The sequence below is a fragment of the Scyliorhinus torazame genome, chromosome 3 (assembly GCF_047496885.1).
Source record: "Scyliorhinus torazame isolate Kashiwa2021f chromosome 3, sScyTor2.1, whole genome shotgun sequence".
NCBI lineage: Eukaryota > Metazoa > Chordata > Chondrichthyes > Carcharhiniformes > Scyliorhinidae > Scyliorhinus > Scyliorhinus torazame.
The window spans coordinates 377,868,050-377,891,066 of record NC_092709.1 but is presented as its reverse complement, the minus strand read 5'-3'; the positions used below and the strand labels follow the sequence as shown (position 1 = coordinate 377,891,066).

The 23,017-nt window shown below is 61.4% G+C and overlaps 1 protein-coding gene across 1 annotated transcript in view; it reads left to right on the top strand.

Annotated features, from left to right (window-relative positions):
- The window catches only part of LOC140409457 (uncharacterized), a 147,047-nt gene extending 124,535 nt beyond the window's left edge, over positions 1–22,512 (top strand). The window contains exons 3-5 of the mRNA XM_072497889.1: positions 10,075–10,222; positions 13,552–13,630; positions 22,240–22,512. Coding sequence (XP_072353990.1) covers positions 10,075–10,222; positions 13,552–13,630; positions 22,240–22,512 — 500 coding nt within the window. The remainder of the gene's footprint in view (positions 1–10,074; positions 10,223–13,551; positions 13,631–22,239) is intronic.
- The last annotated feature ends 505 nt before the right edge of the window (positions 22,513–23,017 follow it).

Below are 23,017 nucleotides of genomic sequence, written 5' to 3'. Positions count from 1 at the left end.
ACTGCCCCCCCGTCACTGCCCCCCGACACTGCCCCCCGACACTGCCCCCCGACACTGCCCCCGACACTGCCCCCGACACTGCCCCCGACACTGCCCCCGACACTGCCCCCGACACTGCCCCCGACACTGCCCCCGACACTGCCCCGACACTGCCCCCGACACTGCCCCCCGACCCCGAAACTGTCCCCGACACTGCCCCCCGACACTGCCCCCCGACACTGCCCCCGACACTGACCCGACACTGCCCCCGACACTGCCCCCGACACTGCCCCCGACACTGCCCCCGACATTGCCCCGCGTCTGCCCCCGACACTGCCCCCGACACTGCCCCCGACACTGCCCCCCGACACTGCCCCCGTCACTGCCACCCGACACTGCCCCCCGACACTGCCCCCGACACTGCCCCCCGACACTGCCCCCGACACTGCCCCCGACACTGCCCCCCGACACTGCCCCCGACACTGCCCCCCGACACTGCCCCCCGACACTGCCCCCGACACGGCCCCCCGACACTGCCCCCGACACTGCCCCCCGACACTGCCCCCGGCCCCGACACTGCCCCCGGCCCCGACACTGCCCCCGGCCCCGACACTGCCCCCCGACACTGCCCCCGACACTGCCCCCCGACACTGCCCCCCGACACTGCCCACCCGACACTGCCCCCGACACTGCCCCCGACACTGCCCCCCGACACCGACACTGCCCCCCGACACCGACACTGCCCCCTGACACTGACACTGCCCCCCGACACTACCCCGCGTCACTGCCCCCCGACACTGCCCCCCGACACTGCCCCCCGACAGTGCCCCCCATCCCGACACTGCCCCCCGACCCCGACACTGCCCCCCTCCGTCACTGCCCCTGACACTGACACTGCCCCCCGACACTGCCCCCCGAATCTGCCCCCTGATACTGACACTGCCCCCCGACACTGCCCCCCGACACTGCCCCCCGACACTGCCCCCCGACACTGCCCCCCGACCCCGCCCCCCGACCCCGACACTGCCCCCCGACCCCGACACTGCCCCCCGACCCCGACACTGCCCCCCTCCGACACTGCCCCCGACACTGCCCCCCAACCCCGACATTGCCCCCTGTCACTGCCCCCCGACACTGCCCCCGACACTGCCCCCGACACTGCCCCCCGACACTGCCCCCGACACTGCCCCCCGACACTGCCCCCCGACACTGCCCCCGACACTGCCCCCTGACCCCGACACTGCCCCCCATCACTGCCCCCCATCACTGCCCCCCGACACTGCCCCCGACACTGCCCCCCGACACTGCCCCCCGACACTGCCCCCCGACACTGCCCCCCGACACTGCCCCCCGACACTGCCCCCCGACACTGCCCCCCGACACTGCCCCCCGACACTGCCCCCCGACCCCGACACTGCCCCCCGACACTGCCCCCCGACACTGCCCCCGACACTGCCCCCGACCCCGACACTGCCCCCCGTCAATGCCCCCCGACACTGCCCCCCGTCACTGCCCCCTGACACTGCCCCCTGACACTGCCCCCCGACACTGCCCCCCGACACTGCCCCCGTCACTGCCCCCCGACACTGCCCCCGACACTGCCCCCCGACACTGCCCCCCGACATTGCCCCCGCCACTGCACCCCGACACTGCCCCCGACACTGCCCCCGACACTGCCCCCCGACACTGCCCCCGTCACTGCCCCCCGACACTGCCCCCGACACTGCCCACGACACTGCCCCCCGTCACTGCCCCCCGTCACTGCCCCCCGTCACTGCCCCCCGACACTGCCCCCCGACACTGCCCCCCGACACTGCCCCCCGACATTGCCCCCCGACACTGCCCCCGTTACTGCCCCCCGACACTGCCCCCGTCACTGCCCCCCGACACTGCCCCCGACACTGTCCCCCGCCACTGTCCCCCGCCACTGCCCCCCGCCACTGCCCCCCGACACTCCCCCCGACACTGCCCCCCGACACTTGCCCCCCGACACTGCCCCCCGACACTGCCCCCCGACACTGCCCCCCGACACCGACACTGCCCCCTTACCCGACACTGCCCCCAACACTGCCCCCCGACACTGCCCCCGACACTGCCCCCCGACACTGCCCCCCGACCCCGACACTGCCCCCCGACACTGCCCCCCGACACCGACACTGCCCCCCGACCCGACACTGACCCCGACACTGCCCCCGAGACTGCCCCCGACACTGCCCCCCGACCCCGACACTGCCCCCCGATACTGCCCCGCGTCACTGCCCCCCGACACTGCCCCCCGTCAGTGCCCCCCGACCCCGACACTGCCCCCCGACCCCGACACTGCCCCCCTCCGACACTGCCCCCGACACTGCCCCCCAACCCTGACACTGCCCCCTGTCACTGCCCCCCGACACTGCCCCCGACACTGCCCCCCGACACTGCCCCCGACACTGTCCCCCGACCCCGACACTGCCCCCATCATTGCCCCCCAACACTGCCCCCGACACTGCCCCCCGACACTGCCCCCCGACACTGCCCCCCGACACTGCCCCCCGACACTGCCCCCCGACACTGCCCCCCCGACACTGCCCCCCCGACACTGCCACCCGACACTGCCCCCAACACTGCCCCCGACACTGCCCCCGACCCCGACACTGCCCCCGACACTGCCCCCCGACACTGCCCCCGACACTGCCCCCCGACACTGCCCCCGACACTGCCCCCCGACACTGCCGCCCGACCCCGACACTGCCCCCGACACTGCCCCCGACACTGCCCCCCGACACTGCCCCCCGACACTGCCCCCCCGACACTGCCCCCCCGACACTGCCCCCCCGACACTGCCCCCCCGACACTGCCCCCCGACACTGCCCCCCGACACTGCCCCCGACACTGCCCCCCGACACTGTCCCCGACCCCGACACTGCCCCCCGACACTGCCCCCCAACACTGCCCCCGACACTGCCCCCCGACACTGCCCCCCGACACTGCCCCCCGACACTGCTCCCCGACACTGCCCCCGACACTGCCCCCGACACTGCCCCCGACACTGCCCCCGACACTGCCCCCGACACTGCCCCCGACACTGCCCCCGACACTGCCCCCGACACTGCCCTCCGACACTGCCCTCCGACACTGCCCCCGACACTGCCCCCCCGACACTGCCCCCCGACACTGCCCCCGACACTGCCCCCCGACACTGCCCCCCGACACTGCCCCCGACACTGCCCCCGACACTGCCCCCGACACTGCCCCCGACACTGCCCCCGACACTGCCCCCGACACTGCCCTCCGACACTGCCCTCCGACACTGCCCCCGACACTGCCCCCCCGACACTGCCCCCGACACTGCCCCCGACACTGCCCCCGACACTGCCCCCCGACACTGCCCCCCGACCCCGACACTGCCCCCCGACACTGCCCCCCGACACTGCCCCCCGACACTGCCCCCCGACCCCGACAGTGCCACCCGACACTGCCCCCCGACCCCGACACTGCCCCGACACTGCCCCCTGACACTGCCCCCGACACTGCCCCCCGACCCCGACACTGCCCCTCGATACTGCCACCCGACACTGCCCCCGACACTGCCCCCGACACTGCCCCCAACACTGCCCCCAACACTGCCCCCCGACACTGCCCCCCGACACTGCCCCCCGACACTGCCCCCCGACACTGCCCCCCGACACTGTCCCCCGACACTGTCCCCCGACACTGTCCCCCGACACTGCCCCCCGACACTGCCCCCCGTCACTGCCCCCCGACACTGCCCCCCGACACTGCCCCCGACACTGCCCCCGACACTGCCCCCGACACTGCCCCCGACACTGCTCCCGACACTGCCCCCGACACTGCCCCCCGACCCCGAAACTGCCCCCGACACTGCCCCCCGACACTGCCCCCCGACACTGCCCCCGACACTGACCCGACACTGCCCCCCGACACAGCCCCCCGACACTGCCCCCCGACACTGCCCCCGACACGGCCCCCCGACACTGCCCCCGACACTGCCCCCCGACACTGCCCCCGGCCCCGACACTGCCCCCGGCCCCGACACTGCCCCCGGCCCCGACACTGCCCCCCGACACTGCCCCCGACACTGCCCCCCGACACTGCCCCCCGACACTGCCCCCCGACACTGCCCCCCGACACTGCCCCCGACACTGCCCCCGACACTGCCCCCCGACACCGACACTGCCCCCCGACACAGCCCCCCGACACTGCCCCCCGACACTGCCCCCGACACGGCCCCCCGACACTGCCCCCGACACTGCCCCCCGACACTGCCCCCGGCCCCGACACTGCCCCCGGCCCCGACACTGCCCCCGGCCCCGACACTGCCCCCGACACTGCCCCCCGACACTGCCCCCCGACACTGCCCCCCGACACTGCCCCCGACACTGCCCCCGACACTGCCCCCCGACACCGACACTGCCCCCCGACACCGACACTGCCCCCTGACACTGACACTGCCCCCCGACACTGCCCCGCGTCACTGCCCCCCGACACTGCCCCCCGACACTGCCCCCCGACAGTGCCCCCCATCCCGACACTGCCCCCCGACCCCGACACTGCCCCCCTCCGTCACTGCCCCTGACACTGACACTGCCCCCCGACACTGCCCCCCGAAACTGCCCCCTGATACTGACACTGCCCCCCGACACTGCCCCCCGACACTGCCCCCCGACACTGCCCCCCGACCCCGACACTGCCCCCCGACCCCGACACTGCCCCCCGACCCCGACACTGCCCCCCTCCGACACTGCCCCCGACACTGCCCCCCAACCCCGACATTGCCCCCTGTCACTGCCCCCCGACACTGCCCCCGACACTGCCCCCCGACACTGCCCCCCGACACTGCCCCCCGACACTGCCCCCGACACTGCCCCCCGACACTGCCCCCCGACACTGCCCCCGACACTGCCCCCTGACCCCGACACTGCCCCCCATCACTGCCCCCCATCACTGCCCCCCGACACTGCCCCCGACACTGCCCCCCGACACTGCCCCCCGACACTGCCCCCCGACACTGCCCCCCGACACTGCCCCCCGACACTGCCCCCCGACACTGCCCCCCGACACTGCCCCCCGACACTGCCCCCCGACACTGCCCCCCGACACTGCCCCCCGACACTGCCCCCCGACCCCGACACTGCCCCCCGACACTGCCCCCCGACACTGCCCCCGACACTGCCCCCGACCCCGACACTGCCCCCCGTCAATGCCCCCGACACTGCCCCCCGTCACTGCCCCCTGACACTGCCCCCGACACTGCACCCCGACACTGCCCCCCGACACTGCCCCCGTCACTGCCCCCCGACACTGCCCCCGACACTGCCCCCCGACACTGCCCCCTGACACTGCCCCCGACACTGCACCCCGACACTGCCCCCCGACACTGCCCCCGTCACTGCCCCCCGACACTGCCCCCGACACTGCCCCCCGACACTGCCCCCCGACATTGCCCCCGCTACTGCACCCCGACACTGCCCCCGACACTGCCCCCGTCACTGCCCCCCGACACTGCCCCCGACACTGCCCACGACACTGCCCCCCCGTCACTGCCCCCCGTCACTGCCCCCCGTCACTGCCCCCCGTCACTGCCCCCCGACACTGCCCCCCGACACTGCCCCCCGACACTGCCCCCCGACACTGCCCCCCGACACTGCCCCCCGACACTGCCCCCCCGACACTGCCCCCGTCACTGCCCCCCGACACTGCCCCCGTCACTGCCCCCCGACACTGCCCCCGACACTGTCCCCCGCCACTGTCCCCCGCCACTGCCCCCCGCCACTGCCCCCCGACACTCCCCCCGACACTGCCCCCCGACACTTGCCCCCCGACACTGCCCCCGACACTGCCCCCCGACACTGCCCCCCGACACCGACACTGCCCCCTTACCCGACACTGCCCCCAACACTGCCCCCGACACTGCCCCCGACACTGCCCCCCGACACTGCCCCCCGACCCCGACACTGCCCCCCGACACTGCCCCCCGACACTGCCCCCCGACACTGCCCCCCGACACCGACACTGCCCCCCGACACCGACACTGCCCCCGACACTGCCCCCGACACTGCCCCCCGACCCCGACACTGCCCCCCGATACTGCCCCGCGTCACTGCCCCCTGACACTGCCCCCCGACACTGCCCCCCGTCAGTGCCCCCCGACCCCGACACTGCCCCCCGACCCCGACACTGCCCCCCTCCGACACTGCCCCCGACACTGCCCCCCAACCCTGACACTGCCCCGTCACTGCCCCCCGACACTGCCCCCGACACTGCCCCCCGACACTGCCCCCGACACTGTCCCCCGACCCCGACACTGCCCCCATCACTGCCCCCCAACACTGCCCCCGACACTGCCCCCCGACACTGCCCCCCGACACTGCCCCCCGACACTGCCCCCCGACACTGCCCCCCCGACACTGCCCCCCGTCAGTGCCCCCCGACCCCGACACTGCCCCCCGACCCCGACACTGCCCCCCTCCGACACTGCCCCCGACACTGCCCCCCAACCCTGACACTGCCCCGTCACTGCCCCCCGACACTGCCCCCCGACACTGCCCCCCGACACTGCCCCCGACACTGCCCCCCGACACTGCCCCCGACACTGTCCCCCGACCCCGACACTGCCCCCATCACTGCCCCCCGACACTGCCCCCCGACACTGCCCCCCGACACTGCCCCCCGACACTGCCCCCCGACACTGCCCCCCGACACTGCCCCCCGACACTGCCCCCCGACACTGCCCCCCCGACACTGCCCCCCGACACTGCCCCCCCGACACTGCCCCCCGACACTGCCCCCAACACTGCCCCCCGACACTGCCCCCGACCCCGACACTGCCCCCCGACACTGCCCCCCGACACTGCCCCCGACACTGCCCCCCGACACTGACCCCCGACCCCGACACTGCCCCCCGACACTGCCCCCGTCAATGCCCCCCGACACTGCCCCCGACACTGCCCCCGTCACTGCCCCCGACACTGCCCCCGACACTGCCCCCCGACACTGCCCCCCGACACTACCCCCCGACACTGCCCCCCGACACTGCCCCCCCGACACTGCCCCCCGACACTGCCCCCAACACTGCCCCCCGACACTGCCCCCGACCCCGACACTGCCCCCCGACACTGCCCCCCGACACTGCCCCCGACACTGCCCCCCGACACTGACCCCCGACCCCGACACTGCCCCCCGACACTGCCCCCGTCAATGCCCCCCGACACTGCCCCCGACACTGCCCCCGTCACTGCCCCCGACACTGCCCCCGACACTGCCCCCTCGACACTGCCCCCCGACACTGCCCCCGCCACTGCCCCCCGACACTGCCCCCTCGACACTGCCCCCGCCACTGCCCCCCGACACTGCCCCCGCCACTGCCCCCGACACTGCCCCCCGACACTGCCCCCGACACTGCCCCCCGACACTGCCCCCCGACCCCGACACTGCCCCCCGACACTGCCCCCCAACACGGCCCCCCGACACTGCCCCCCGACACTGCCCCCCGACCCCGACACTGCCCCCGACACTGCCCCCGACACTGCCCCCCGACCCCGACACTGCCCCCCGACCCCGACACTGCCCCCGACACTGCCCCCGACACTGCCCCCCGACACTGCCCCCGACACTGCCCCCCGACCCCGACACTGCCCCCCGACCCCGACACTGCCCCCGACACTGCCCCCGACACTGCCCCCGACACTGCCCCCGACACTGCCCCCCGACACTGCCCCCGACACTGCCCCCGACACTGCCCCCGACACTGCCCCCGACACTGCCCCCGACACTGACCCCGACACTGCCCCCCGACACTGCCCCCCGACACTGCCCCCCGACACTGCCCCCCGCCACTGCCCCCCGACACTGCCCCCCGACACTGCCCCCGCCACTGCCCCCCGACACTGCCCCCGACACTGCCCCCCGACACTGCCCCCCCGACACTGCCCCCCGACACTGCCCCCATCACTGCCCCCCGACACTGCCCCCCGACACTGCCCCCCGACACTGCCCCCCGACACTGCCCCCCGACACTGCCCCCCGACACTGCCCCCCGACACTGCCCCCCCGACACTGCCCCCCGACACTGCCCCCAACACTGCCCCCCGACACTGCCCCCGACCCCGACACTGCCCCCCGACACTGCCCCCCGACACTGCCCCCCGACACTGCCCCCGACACTGCCCCCCGACACTGACCCCCGACCCCGACACTGCCCCCCGACACTGCCCCCGTCAATGCCCCCCGACACTGCCCCCGACACTGCCCCCGTCACTGCCCCCGACACTGCCCCCGACACTGCCCCCCGACACTGCCCCCCGACACTGCCCCCCGACACTGCCCCCCGACACTGCCCCCCCGACACTGCCCCCCGACACTGCCCCCAACACTGCCCCCCGACACTGCCCCCGACCCCGACACTGCCCCCCGACACTGCCCCCCGACACTGCCCCCGACACTGCCCCCCGACACTGACCCCCGACCCCGACACTGCCCCCCGACACTGCCCCCGTCAATGCCCCCCGACACTGCCCCCGACACTGCCCCCGTCACTGCCCCCGACACTGCCCCCGACACTGCCCCCTCGACACTGCCCCCCGACACTGCCCCCGCCACTGCCCCCCGACACTGCCCCCTCGACACTGCCCCCGCCACTGCCCCCCGACACTGCCCCCGCCACTGCCCCCGACACTGCCCCCCGACACTGCCCCCGACACTGCCCCCCGACACTGCCCCCCGACCCCGACACTGCCCCCCGACACTGCCCCCCAACACGGCCCCCCGACACTGCCCCCCGACACTGCCCCCCGACCCCGACACTGCCCCCGACACTGCCCCCGACACTGCCCCCCGACCCCGACACTGCCCCCCGACCCCGACACTGCCCCCGACACTGCCCCCGACACTGCCCCCCGACACTGCCCCCGACACTGCCCCCCGACCCCGACACTGCCCCCCGACCCCGACACTGCCCCCGACACTGCCCCCGACACTGCCCCCGACACTGCCCCCCGACACTGCCCCCGACCCCGACACTGCCCCCGACACTGCCCCCGACACTGCCCCCGACACTGACCCCGACACTGCCCCCCGACACTGCCCCCCGACACTGCCCCCCGACACTGCCCCCCGCCACTGCCCCCCGACACTGCCCCCCGACACTGCCCCCGCCACTGCCCCCCGACACTGCCCCCGACACTGCCCCCCGACACTGCCCCCCCGACACTGCCCCCCGACACTGCCCCCAACACTGCCCCCGACACTGCCCCCCGACACTGCCCCCCGACCCCGACACTGCCCCCCGACACTGCCCCCCGACACTGCCCCCCGACACTGCCCCCCGACACTGCCCCCCGCCACTGCCCCCCGACACTGCCCCCCGACACTGCCCCCCGACACTGCCCCCCGACACTGCCCCCCGACACTGCCCCCCGACACTGCCCCCCGACCCCGACACTGCCCCCCAGCTCCGGCTCCCGGGTCGACAGTCAGATGCAGATTTAATGCAATGGGTTCCCACGGTTGAAGGTCAGGGTTCGGTTCGGGCACTGGTTGGGGACGGACTATTACGCCCTCCTTCTCCTCCGCGTGACACAATGTGAGCCTCAGATTTTGTGGATCTGGCATTGAGAGCCGGGGGGTATGTTGCTGACTGAGGAGGTGTGTGAGATCCCTACGGGTGGATAACGATGTGAGCACCATCCTATTGCTCTAAATGGGATTGACGTCCATGCTGTGTTGGGGAATGCTTCCAGCAATGTTCACAAGGTCCTCAGCACACGTCGGTGCAGCCGCCTCACGTAAACTCCGACCGTAGCACTTTGGTAACATGCCAATCCTCCCACTGCCTGCCCCGTCTCTACCCCGTCTCTACCCCGTCACTCTGCCCGTCCGTCCCTCCCTGCAATGCAGTCACTGAGCTGAATTGTAGACATTCTCCCGGACCTCTTCTCCCACCTCCTGAAGACACTTATTGTCCCCAATCCGACAGTGATCCCAGTGGCTCTCCTCCAGAGGAAGTACAGCACTGTTTGCAGCTGTGAAATCCAGGGGTGATTTTGAAATCATGATCTGTACTTCAGTATATCTTTAATTATTGTTATCTCTCCGCAGACCAGACAGCTCTCCTCGCCGGACTCTTAATCAGCTTCCTGCTGCTAATTCCAGCGTCACTACTGGCTCTGTACATCTGCTACAAACGCAGAGCTGCCTTCCGGGCGAGGTGGAGCCATGTCCAGAAACAATGGGCCCAGGTGGACAGGTAGTGAGGGAAGAGATGGCACACTGGTTCACACTGGATCATACTGGATCACACTGGATCACACTGGATCACACTGTGTCACACTGTGTCACACTGGATCACACTGGGTCACACTGGGTCACACTGTGTCACACTGTGTCACACTGGATCACACTGGATCACACTGTGTCACACTGTATCACACTGTCGCACTGGATGACACTGTGTCGCACTCAATCACACTGTGTCGCACTGGATCACACTGTGGCACACTGGGTCACACTGCTTCACACTGCTTCACACTGGATCACATTGTGTCACACTGGATCACACTGGGTCACACTGTGTCGCAATGGATCACGCTGTGTCACAATGGATCACACTGTGTCACACTGGATCACACTGTTGCACTGGATCACACTGGATCACACTGTCACACTGGATCACACTGTCACACTGGATCACACTGGGTCACACTGGATCACACTATGTTACACTGGATCACACTGCTTCACACTGGATCGCACTGTGTCACACTGGATCACACTGTGTCGCACTGGATCACGCTGTGTCACAATGTATCACACTGTGTCGCACTGGATCACATTTTCACACTGGATCACACTGCGTCACACTGGATCTCACTGTGTCCCACTGGATCACACAATGTCACACTGGATCACACTGTGTCACAATGGATCACACTGTGTCGCACTGGATCATACTGTGTCGCACTGGATCACACTGTCGCACTGGATCACACTGTTGCACTGGATCACACTGTGTCACACTGGATCACACTGTGTCACACTGGAACACACTGTGTCACGCTGGATCGCCCTGTGTCACACTGGATCACACTGTGTCACACTGGATCGCACTGGATCACACTGTTGCACTGGATCACACTGTGTCACACTGGATCACACTGTGTCGCACTGGACCACACTGTCACACTGGATCACACTATGTCGCACTGGATCACACTGTCACACTGGATCACACTGGGCCACACTGATCACACTGTGTCACACTGGATCACACTGTCTCACACTGCTTCACACTGCTTCACACTGGATCACACTGGGTCACACTGGATCACATAGGATCACACTGTGTCGCACTGGATCACATTGTGTCACACTGGATCACACTGAGTCGCACTGGATCACACTGTGTCACACTGGGTCATACTGCTTAACGCTGGATCACACTTTCACACTGGATCACACTGCGTCACACTGGATCACACAGCTTCACATTGGATCACACTGCTTCACACTGGGTCACACTGCTTCATACTGGGTCACACTGCTTAACACTGGATCACACTTTCACACTGGATCACACTTTCACACTGGATCACACTGCGTCACACTGGATCAGACTGCTTCACACTGGATCACACTGCTTCATACTGGATCACACTGCTTCACACTGGATCACACTTTCACACTGGGTCACACTTTCACACTGGATCACACTGTCACACTGGATCACACTGCTTCACACTGGATCACACTGCTACACACTGGATCACACTGCATCACATTGGATCACTCTGGATCACGCTGCTTCACGCTGGATCACACTGTCACACTGGATCACACTGTTTCCCACTGGATCACTCTGCTTCACACTGGATCACACTGCGTCACACTGCTTCACACTGGATCACACTGCTTCACACTGGATCACACTGTGTCACACTGGATCACACCGTGCCGCACTGGATCACACTGCTTCACACTGGAGAACACTGTGTCACACTGGAGCACACTGTGTCACACTGTGTCACACTGTGTCACACTGGGTCACACTGTGTCACACTGTGTCACACTGGAGCACACTGCTTCACACTGGATCACACTGTCACACTGGAGCACACTGTGTCACACTGGAGCACACTGTCACACTGTGTCACACTGGATCACACTGCTTCACACTGGATCACACTGTGGCACACTGGATCACACTGTGTCACACTGGATTACACTGTGTCACACTGGATCACAGTGTCGCACTGGGTTACACTGTTTCACACTGGATCACACTGTCGCACTGGATTACACTGTCGCACTGGGTCACACTGTTTCACACTGTTTCACACTGCTTCACACTGGATTACACTGTTGCACTGGATTACACTGTCTCACACTGGATTACACTGTGTCAAACTGGATTACACCACATCACACTGGGTTACTCTATGCCACATTGGATCACACTGGATTACACTGCGTCACTCTGGATTCCACTGTGTCTCACTGCATCAGCCACATCACAGTGGGTCACGTTCCTCGTGTCACACTGTCGCTCTCGTTATTTGGTTCTAAATATGGCGTCAATGTGGTCGCCTTCTTTAATCCTGATTACGTTTGCTTTAGAGTCTCCAGGTATCTCTCGATACCGCCACAAGGTTCAAACCCGAATACTGATCAAAGACTCGATACACCAGTTAGTTCAAAGTCAATACTATTTATTTACGTACACAGTAATATCTACTCATGCACGAAATACTACAGACTAAACTATCTCTAACGCTAAAGCCTATACTTAGCTTCGGGTGCCCACTCAGTCAGAGGAACAATGGCCGTGGTTCGGTTCTGAGGCTGCTGGGGTCGAAGTGGTGAAGGGAAACAGCTAAGGTCGTCCGTCTGGTAGCGAGCCTTGACCTTGGACTTACTTGCTTCTGGTGCAGCTGGTGGACGGGTCTCTCCGCTGTGAGAACCGAGTCCAAGAGAGTGATTCTCTCTCGGGGCCTTCTTCTTATACCCGGAGGGGCTTCGCGCGCTGTTGGGGGGGCCTTGAACTTGGCCCCAAGCAAGTGGGCCGTATCTTGATCACTCGTATTGATCCTGACCAATAACGGGGTAGGCGCCCTGATGGCCGGGCGGGTCCTAGGTGGCCATTGGCCTGGCTTTGTTTGTGTTTTCGGTTTGGGGAACTGGCGCCGTGAGGTCTGGAACCAGATCGGTTACTTGAGTATCTTTCCTTTGGCCCCGGAGATGGGCCATCAATATGCTAATAGACCGACAGTTTCAGTCTCGTCTGGGAGCTGCGGTCCCAATACACGTATAGGCTCTGCGCCTGTCTGCTTTCTGAGCATTGTCTATAGTTCCCTACAGTCTTTGCAAACATCCATTTTGTATTGTGGAAGTGGCCATCCCAGATGGCTACAACGCTGTGTCAATGTGACACTCACTGACAGTAACAGCGATGCTCATTAATCATTGAACAGCTGTGAAACCTGACGTGTTCGTTGGTGCTGGATTATGTGGACTGTTTGCAGACAGTGACACAAGGATTCTCCCTCTACCACAGTAACATTCATTTCACTGCGTTCACAGAACTGTCATCAAACCAAAACCCGGCTCCTCGCAGACCACCATCTACATGAGGAACTTGAAACAGCAGCAAGCACATGGGGTGAGCTGAGTGTCTGCGGCAGAGAGAATGGCTGAGAATGTGTCAGGGGAGAGAGTGCGGAAGGAGAAAGAGAGACAGAGCAATCGAACGTTCGAGATCGGTGTGATGATTCGAGGATTTTAGGAATTCTAAATATTGGGACAAGTTAGTAGTTGAAAGCCAATCGCTTCTCGGCTTTTTGGCTAAGATCAAGTATCGTATTTTCTCTGCCTTTTGGCTCAGATCCAATTTGGATTCAATTTGAATTGGTTTTGGGAGCAGGCAAGGAGCTGGATTGGGGGTTCGCCCCTGTCCACACTCTGAGCCCTGGATTTGTAACTCTGATAAAGTAATAATAAAGAAATAGTTGAAACCCTGGCGTATAGTTTGTTTTAAAAAAGGATTTTGTTTTGCTTCCAGGAACCAGAAGGCGAAATTGAAAAGAAATGTGTTTTTCAGTCTCGGCTAATGGACTGTGGTTTGACTGGGGAGGTCCCTGGGGAGTTAATGTGGTTCATCAGCCTGCGGAGAATCTGCTTGGGGAGGTGAGGTGAGGTCATCGCTGGGTAGAGCTCAGAGAGGCAGGGAGTTTGGAGAAGCTTTGAGGTGAGACATGAAGGTTCAGTTAGGGCGCTCGAGAGTTACAAGTTAGCTAGGAAGGACGTTAAGAGAGAGCTAAGAAGAGCCAGGAGGGGACATGAGAAGTCTTTGGCAGGTAGGATTGAGGATAACCCTAAAGCTTTCTACAGATATGTCAGGAATAAAAGAATGACGAGGGTAAGAGTAGGGCCAATCAAGGACAGTAGTGGGAAGTTGTGCTTGGAGTCCGAGGAGATAGGAGCGGTGCTAAATGAATATTTTTCATCAGTATTCACACAGGAAAATGACAATGTTGTCGAGGAGAATACTGAGATTCAGGCTACTAGACTAGAAGGGCTTGAAGTTCATAAGGAAGAGGTGTTAACAATTCTGGAAAGGGTGAAAATAGATAGGGCCGGATGGGATTTATCCTAGGATTCTCTGGGAAGCTAGGGAGGAGATTGCTGAGCCTTTGGCTTTGATCCTTAAGTCATCTTTGTCTCCAGGAATAGTGCCAGAAGACTGGAGGATAGCAAATGTTGTCCCCTTGTTCAAGAAGTAGAGTAGAGACAACCCCGGTAAATATAGACCAGTGAGCCTTACTTCTGTTGTGGGCAAAGTCTTGGAAAGGTTTATAAGTGATAGGATGTATAATCATCTGGAAAGGAATAATTTGATTAGAGATAGTCAACACGGTTTTGTGACGGGTAGGTCGTGCCTCACAAACCTTATTGAGTTCTTTGAGAAGGTGACCAAACAGGTGGATGAGGGTAAAGCAGTTGATGTGGTGTATATGGATTTCAGTAAAGTGTTTGAGAAGGTTCCCCACGGTAGGCTACTGCAGAAAATACAGAGGCATGGGATTCAGGGAGATTTAGCAGTTTGGATCAGAAATTGGCTAGCTGGAAGAAGACAAAGGGTGGTGGTTGATGGGAAATGTTCAGACTGGAGTCCAGTTACTAGTGGTGTACCACAAGGATCTGTTTTGGGGCCACTGCTGTTTGTCATTTTTATGAATGACCTGGAGGAGGGCGTAGAAGGATGGGTGAGTAAATTTGCAGATGACACTAAAGTCGGTGGAGTTGTGGACAGTGCGGAAGGATGTTACAAGTTACAGAGGGACATTGATAAGCTGCAGCGCTGGGCTGAGAGGTGGCAAATGGAGTTTAATGCAGAAAAGTGTGAGGTGATTCATTTTGGAAGGAATAACAGGAAGACAGAGTACTGGGCTAATGGTGAGATTCTTGGCAGTGTGGATGAGCAGAGAGATCTCGGTGTCCATGTACATAGATCCCTGAAAGTTGCCACCCAGGTTGAGAGGGTTGTTAAGAAGGCGTACGGTGTGTTAGCTTTTATTGGTAGAGGGATTGAATTTCGGAGCCATGAGGTCACGTTGCTGCTGTACAAAACTCTGGTGCGGCCGCATTTGGAGTATTGCGTGCAGTGTCCCTCCCTCCCGAAGTCATTGGTACCAACATTGACCCCAACCTCTGGCTGTTCACCCATCCCCAGAAGAATGTCCAGCAACCTCTCTATGACATCCTTGACCCTGGCACCAGGGAGGCAACACACCACCCTGGACATCTACCGCCACAGAAGCTCCTGTTTGTTCCTCTAACGAGTGAATTGCTGTCACTATTGCTCTTCCCTCCTTCTCCCTCCCCTCATGTGCCGAGCCACTCATGGTGTCACAAACCTGGATTATCTGGAACAGTAATGTTACTCAAATGGTCACTCCAAAGGTCAATGAGCGGGATGGCCATGGTGCAGGAAACCATTCTATCAGGGAGGCTCAGTAGGAATGTCGTGGTGATAGGCAACTCTACAGTTAGGGGAATTGACACTGTTCCCTTTAGCAAGGAGCCAGAGTCCAGCTGGTAGATAGGCCAGTGTCCAGTGAAGTATCTGGTGGAAACCCCAAATTGCAACAGAAGTTAGCGGGGTTGTATACAGACCCCCGAACTGTAGTGATATTGTTGAAAATGGCATTAATCAGGATACATGCAATAAAGGAATATCTGTTATTATGGGTGATTTTAATCTGCATATTGATTGGGAAAATCAAATTAGCCACAATGCCGTAGAGGAAGAATTCCTGGAGTGTATACGGGATGGTTTTCTTGACCGATATGTGGAGGAACCAACTAGAGAGCAGGCCACCTTAGACTGGGTACTGAGTAATGAGAAGGGGATCATTGCCAATCTGGCTGTGCGGAGACCCCTTGGGGATGAGCGACCATAACATGATAAATTTTGATGGAGAGTGAAGTATTTGATTCTGAGACGAGGGTCCTGAATCTTAACAAAGGAAACTCCAATGAACTGAGGCGCGAGTTGGCAATAATTGATTTGGGAATGTTATTTGAAGGGATGACAGTGGATAGGCAATGGCAAACATTCAAAAAACACATGGAGGAGCTGCAACAATTGTTAATTCCTGTGGCCACCTTTCCTACTTTACGTTTGTGCCAGACAGGAATTAAAAGGAGGATCAAGGGATTGATTAAGAAAGGGAAAATAGAGTACAAAGGTAAGCTTGAGGGAACATAAAAACTGACTGTAAAAGTTTCTACAGGTGCGTGAGGGGAAAAAGATTGGTGAAGACAAATGTAGGTCCCTTACTGTCAGAAACGGGAATGTTAGGTGAATTGGACATTCTGAATTCTCCCTCTGTGTACCCGAACAGGTGCCGGAATGTGGCGACTAGGGGCTTTTCACAGTAACTTCACTGCAGTGTTAATGTAAGCCTACTTGTGACAATAATAAAAGATTATTAAGATTATAAAAAGAATATTATAGGGGACAAAGAAATGGCTGAGCAACTAAATATATATTTGTTCTGTCTTCACAAATGAGGACACAAATAAGATAAGGGTGGCAGGGTAGCACAGTGGTTAGCACAGTTGCTTCGCAGCTCCAGGGTCCCAGGTTCAATTCCTGGCTTGGTTCTGCGCGGAGTCTGCGCGTTCTCCCCGTGTTTGCGTGGGTTTCCTCCGGGTGCTCCGGTTTCCTCCCACAGTCCAAAGATGTGCTGTTAGGTGGATTGGCCGTGATAAATTGCCCTTAGTGTTGGGTGGGGTTACTGGGTTACGGGGATCGGGTGGAGGTGTGGACCTTGAGTAGGATGCTCCTTCCAAGAGCTGGTGCAGACTCGATGGGCCGAATGGCCTCCTTCTGCACTGTAAACTCTAAGATTCTATGCTATCAGAAATGTTGGGGAATGCAGGGTTTAGTGAGAGGGAGGAGGTGGCGTAGTGATTTTGTCGCTGGGCTAGTAATCCAGAGAGCCAGAGTAACGCTCTGGGACCCCGGTTCAATCCCCCCCATGGCAGGTGGTGGAATTTAAACTCAATAAAAATCTGGAATTAAAAGCCTAACGATGACCATGAAACCTTGTCGATTGTTGTAAAAACCCACCTGGGTCACTGATGTCCTTCAGGGAAGGAAATCTGCCGTCCTGACCCGGCCTGGCCTACACGTGACTCCGGACCCAGAGCAATGTGGTGACTCTGAAATACCCTCAGGGAGGGGCAATAAACACCGGCCCAGCGACGCCCATGTCCCAGGAACAAATTTTTAAAAAGAACTGAGGTGATCAACATTAGGAAATGCGGGAAATTTCTATGTTTCTATTTCTGTTAAATGGGAGATCCTTTTATTTATAACCTGCGTCCCCTCGTTCTAGACTAATTGCCCTTGAACTGAGGGTCTCGCTCGGCCATTTCAGAGGGTATTTGTGATGTCCTCAGCCTCCCTCGGAGTGATGTCCTCAGCCTCCCTCGCTCTGATGTCACTCTCACTCGCTCTGATGTCACTCTCCCTCGCTCTGATGTCACTCTCCCTCGCTCTGATGTCACTCTCCCTCGCTCTGATGTCACTCTCCCTCGCTCTGATGTCAGACTCCCTCGCTCTGATGTCACTCTCCCTCGCTCTGATGTCACTCTCCCTCGCTCTGATGTCAGACTCCCTCGCTCTGATGTCACTCTCCCTCGCTCTGATGTCACTCTCCCTCGCTCTGATGTCACTCTCACTCGCTCTGATGTCACTCTCCCTCGCTCTGATGTCACTCTCCCTCGCTCTGATGTCACTCTCCCTCGCTCTGATGTCACTCTCCCTCGCTCTGATGTCAGACTCCCTCGCTCTGATGTCACTCTCCCTCGCTCTGATGTCACTCTCCCTCGCTCTGATGTCACTCTCACTCGCTCTGATGTCACTCTCCCTCGCTCTGATGTCACTCTCCCTCGCTCTGATGTCACTCTCCCTCGCTCTGATGTCACTCTCACTCGCTCTGATGTCACTCTCCCTCGCTCTGATGTCACTCTCCCTCGCTCTGATGTCACTCTCCCTCGCTCTGATGTCACTCTCCCTCGCTCTGATGTCACTCTCCCTCGCTCTGATGTCACTCTCACTCGCTCTGATGTCACTCTCCCTCGCTCTGATGTCACTCTCCCTCGCTCTGATGTCACTCTCACTCGCTCTGATGTCACTCTCCCTCGCTCTGATGTCACTCTCCCTCGCTCTGATGTCACTCTCCCTCGCTCTGATGTCACTCTCACTCGCTCTGATGTCACTCTCACTCGCTCTGATGTCAGACTCCCTCGCTCTGATGTCACTCTCCCTCGCTCTGATGTCAGACTCCCTCGCTCTGATGTCAGACTCCCTCGCTCTGATGTCACTCTCACTCGCTCTGATGTCACTCTCCCTCGCTCTGATGTCACTCTCACTCGCTCTGATGTTACTCTCCCTCGCTCTGATGTCACTCTCACTCGCTCTGATGTCAGACTCTCTCGCTCTGATGTCACTCTCCCTCGCTCTGATGTCACTCTCCCTCGCTCTGATGTCACTCTCCCTCGCTCTGATGTCACTCTCCCTCGCTCTGATGTCACTCTCCCTCGCTCTGATGTCAGACTCCCTCGCTCTGATGTCACTCTCCCTCGCTCTGATGTCACTCTCCCTCGCTCTGATGTCAGACTCCCTCGCTCTGATGTCACTCTCCCTCGCTCTGATGTCAGACTCCCTCGCTCTGATGTCACTCTCCCTCGCTCTGATGTCACTCTCCCTCGCTCTGATGTCAGACTCCCTCACTCTGATGTCACTCTCCCTCGCTCTGATGTCAGACTCCCTCGCTCTGATGTCACTCTCCCTCGCTCTGATGTCAGACTCCCTCGCTCTGATGTCAGACTCCCTCGCTCTGATGTCACTCTCCCTCGCTCTGATGTCACTCTCACTCGCTCTGATGTCAGACTCCCTTGCTCTGATGTCACTCTCCCTCGCTCTGAGGTCACTCTCCCTCACTCTGATGTCACTCTCACTCGCTCTGATGTTACTCTCCCTCTGATGTCACTCTCACTCGCTCTGATGTCACTCTCCCTCTGATGTCACTCTCACTCGCTCTGATGTCACTCTCCCTCGCTCTGATGTCACTCTCCCTCGCTCTGATGTCACTCTCACTCGCTCTGATGTCACTCTCCCTCGCTCTGATGTCACTCTCCCTCGCTCTGATGTCACTCTCCCTCGCTCTGATGTCACTCTCCCTCGCTCTGATGTCAGACTCCCTCGCTCTGATGTCACTCTACCTCGCTCTGATGTCACTCTCCCTCGCTCTGATGTCAGACTCCCTCGCTCTGATGTCACTCTCACTCGCTCTGATGTCACTCTCCCTCGCTCTGATGTCACTCTCCCTCGCTCTGATGTCACTCTCCCTCGCTCTGATGTCACTCTCCCTCGCTCTGATGTCACTCTCCCTCGCTCTGATGTCACTCTCCCTCGCTCTGATGTCACTCTCACTCGCTCTGATGTCACTCTCCCTCTCTCTGATGTCACTCTCACTCGCTCTGATGTCACTCTCCCTCGCTCTGATGTCACTCTCACTCGCTCTGATGTCACTCTCACTCGCTCTGATGTCACTCTCCCTCGCTCTGATGTCACTCTCATTCGCTCTGATGTCACTCTCCCTCGCTCTGATGTCAGACTCCCTCGCTCTGATGTCACTCTCCCTCGCTCTGATGTCACTCTCCCTCGCTCTGATGTCACTCTCCCTCACTCTGATGTCACTCTCACTCGCTCTGATGTCACTCTCCCTCGCTCTGATGTCACTCTCACTCGCTCTGATGTCACTCTCCCTCACTCTGATGTCAGACTCCCTCGCTCTGATGTCACTCTCCCTCGCTCTGATGTCACTCTCATTCGCTCTGATGTCACTCTCCCTCGCTCTGATGTCAGACTCCCTCGCTCTGATGTCACTCTCCCTCGCTCTGATGTCAGACTCCCTCGCTCTGATGTCACTCTCCCTCGCTCTGATGTCACTCTCCCTCGCTCTGATGTCAGACTCCCTCACTCTGATGTCACTCTCCCTCGCTCTGATGTCACTCTCATTCGCTCTGATGTCACTCTCCCTCGCTCTGATGTCAGACTCCCTCGCTCTGATGTCACTCTCCCTCGCTCTGATGTCAGACTCCCTCGCTCTGATGTCACTCTCCCTCGCTCTGATGTCACTCTCCCTCGCTCTGATGTCAGACTCCCTCACTCTGATGTCACTCTCCCTCGCTCTGATGTCAGACTCCCTCGCTCTGATGTCACTCTCCCTCGCTCTGATGTCAGACTCCCTCGCTCTGATGTCAGACTCCCTCGCTCTGATGTCACTCTCCCTCGCTCTGATGTCACTCTCACTCGCTCTGATGTCAGACTCCCTTGCTCTGATGTCACTCTCCCTCGCTCTGAGGTCAGACTCTCTCGCTCTGATGTCACTCTCACTCGCTCTGATGTCACTCTCACTCGCTCTGATGTCACTCTCCCTCGCTCTGATGTCACTCTCCCTCGCTCTGATGTCACTCTCCCTCGCTCTGATGTCACTCTCACTCGCTCTGATGTCACTCTCCCTCGCTCTGATGTCACTCTCCCTCGCTCTGATGTCACTCTCCCTCGCTCTGATGTCACTCTCCCTCGCTCTGATGTCAGACTCCCTCGCTCTGATGTCACTCTACCTCGCTCTGATGTCACTCTCCCTCGCTCTGATGTCAGACTCCCTCGCTCTGATGTCACTCTCACTCGCTCTGATGTCACTCTCCCTCGCTCTGATGTCACTCTCCCTCGCTCTGATGTCACTCTCCCTCGCTCTGATGTCACTCTCCCTCGCTCTGATGTCACTCTCCCTCGCTCTGATGTCACTCTCCCTCGCTCTGATGTCACTCTCACTCGCTCTGATGTCACTCTCCCTCTCTCTGATGTCACTCTCACTCGCTCTGATGTCACTCTCCCTCGCTCTGATGTCACTCTCACTCGCTCTGATGTCACTCTCACTCGCTCTGATGTCACTCTCCCTCGCTCTGATGTCACTCTCATTCGCTCTGATGTCACTCTCCCTCGCTCTGATGTCAGACTCCCTCGCTCTGATGTCACTCTCCCTCGCTCTGATGTCACTCTCCCTCGCTCTGATGTCACTCTCCCTCACTCTGATGTCACTCTCACTCGCTCTGATGTCACTCTCCCTCGCTCTGATGTCACTCTCACTCGCTCTGATGTCACTCTCCCTCACTCTGATGTCAGACTCCCTCGCTCTGATGTCACTCTCCCTCGCTCTGATGTCACTCTCATTCGCTCTGATGTCACTCTCCCTCGCTCTGATGTCACTCTCCCTCGCTCTGATGTCACTCTCCCTCGCTCTGATGTCACTCTCCCTCGCTCTGATGTCACTCTCCCTCGCTCTGATATCACTCTCACTCGCTCTGATGTAACTCTCCCTCGCTCTGATGTCACTCTCCCTCGCTCTGATGTCACTCTCACTCGCTCTGATGTCAGACTCCCTCGCTCTGATGTCACTCTCCCTCGCTCTGATGTCACTCTCCCTCGCTCTGATGTCACTCTCACTCGCTCTGATGTTACTCTCCCTCGCTCTGATGTCACTCTCACTCGCTCTGATGTCAGACTCCCTCGGAGTGATGGCCTTATACTCCCTCGCCCTCGGTAGATCTGAGGAGGGAGGAGTGAGGGGCGCAGGGGCTATGCAGACGGAGGCTTGTTACTGAATTGTGATGTTTTGTGTTTTCGCACAGTCGGCCCTGCCTCTCGCTCAGTCTCAGCTGCCAATGCTGGAAGCACACGCGCAGCCCAGGAAGACGGAATGTTCCCCGGCACCCTGCAGACCGCCGAGACCAGGACCCCCACCGTGCAAAGCTGCGAATGTGTCAGCCAAACACAGACGGCAGCCGAGGAATGGAGGGGTTGCCCCGAAACCACCGCCTTTTCACCCACAACACCAACCATCACAGGTCAGAACCACAGCAGTCCAATTGGAGAAGGGTCTGCTTCACAAAACAGAGACATAAGGTCAGGGCAGGGGTTTGGAGGGAATGTGAGGAAAGAGTTTTCACCCAGTGAGTGGTGGGAGTGTGGAACTCGCTGCCGGATTGGGCGCTGGAGGCCGAAAAACCCATAACATTTAAGTATTTAAATGAACACTTCAAATGCAATTTCCTCATATCCTCAGACCACAGCGCAGTGCTCCCAGAGCGCAGTGCACCCAGAGCGCAGTGCTCCCAGAGCTCAGTGCTCCCAGAGCGCAGTGCACACAGAGCGCAGTGCTCCCAGAGCGCAGTGCTCCCAGAGCGCAGTGCTCCCAGAGCGCAGTGCTCCCAGAGCGCAGTGCTCCCAGAGCTCAGTGTTCCCAGAGCGCAGTGCTCCCAGAGCGCAGTGCTCCCAGAGCGCAGTGCTTCCAGAGCCCAGTGCTCCCAGAGCGCAGTGCTCCCAGAGCGCAGTGCTCCCAGAGCTCAGTGCTCCCAGAGCTCAGTGCTCCCAGAGCGCAGTGCTCCCAGAGCGCAGTGCTCCCAGAGC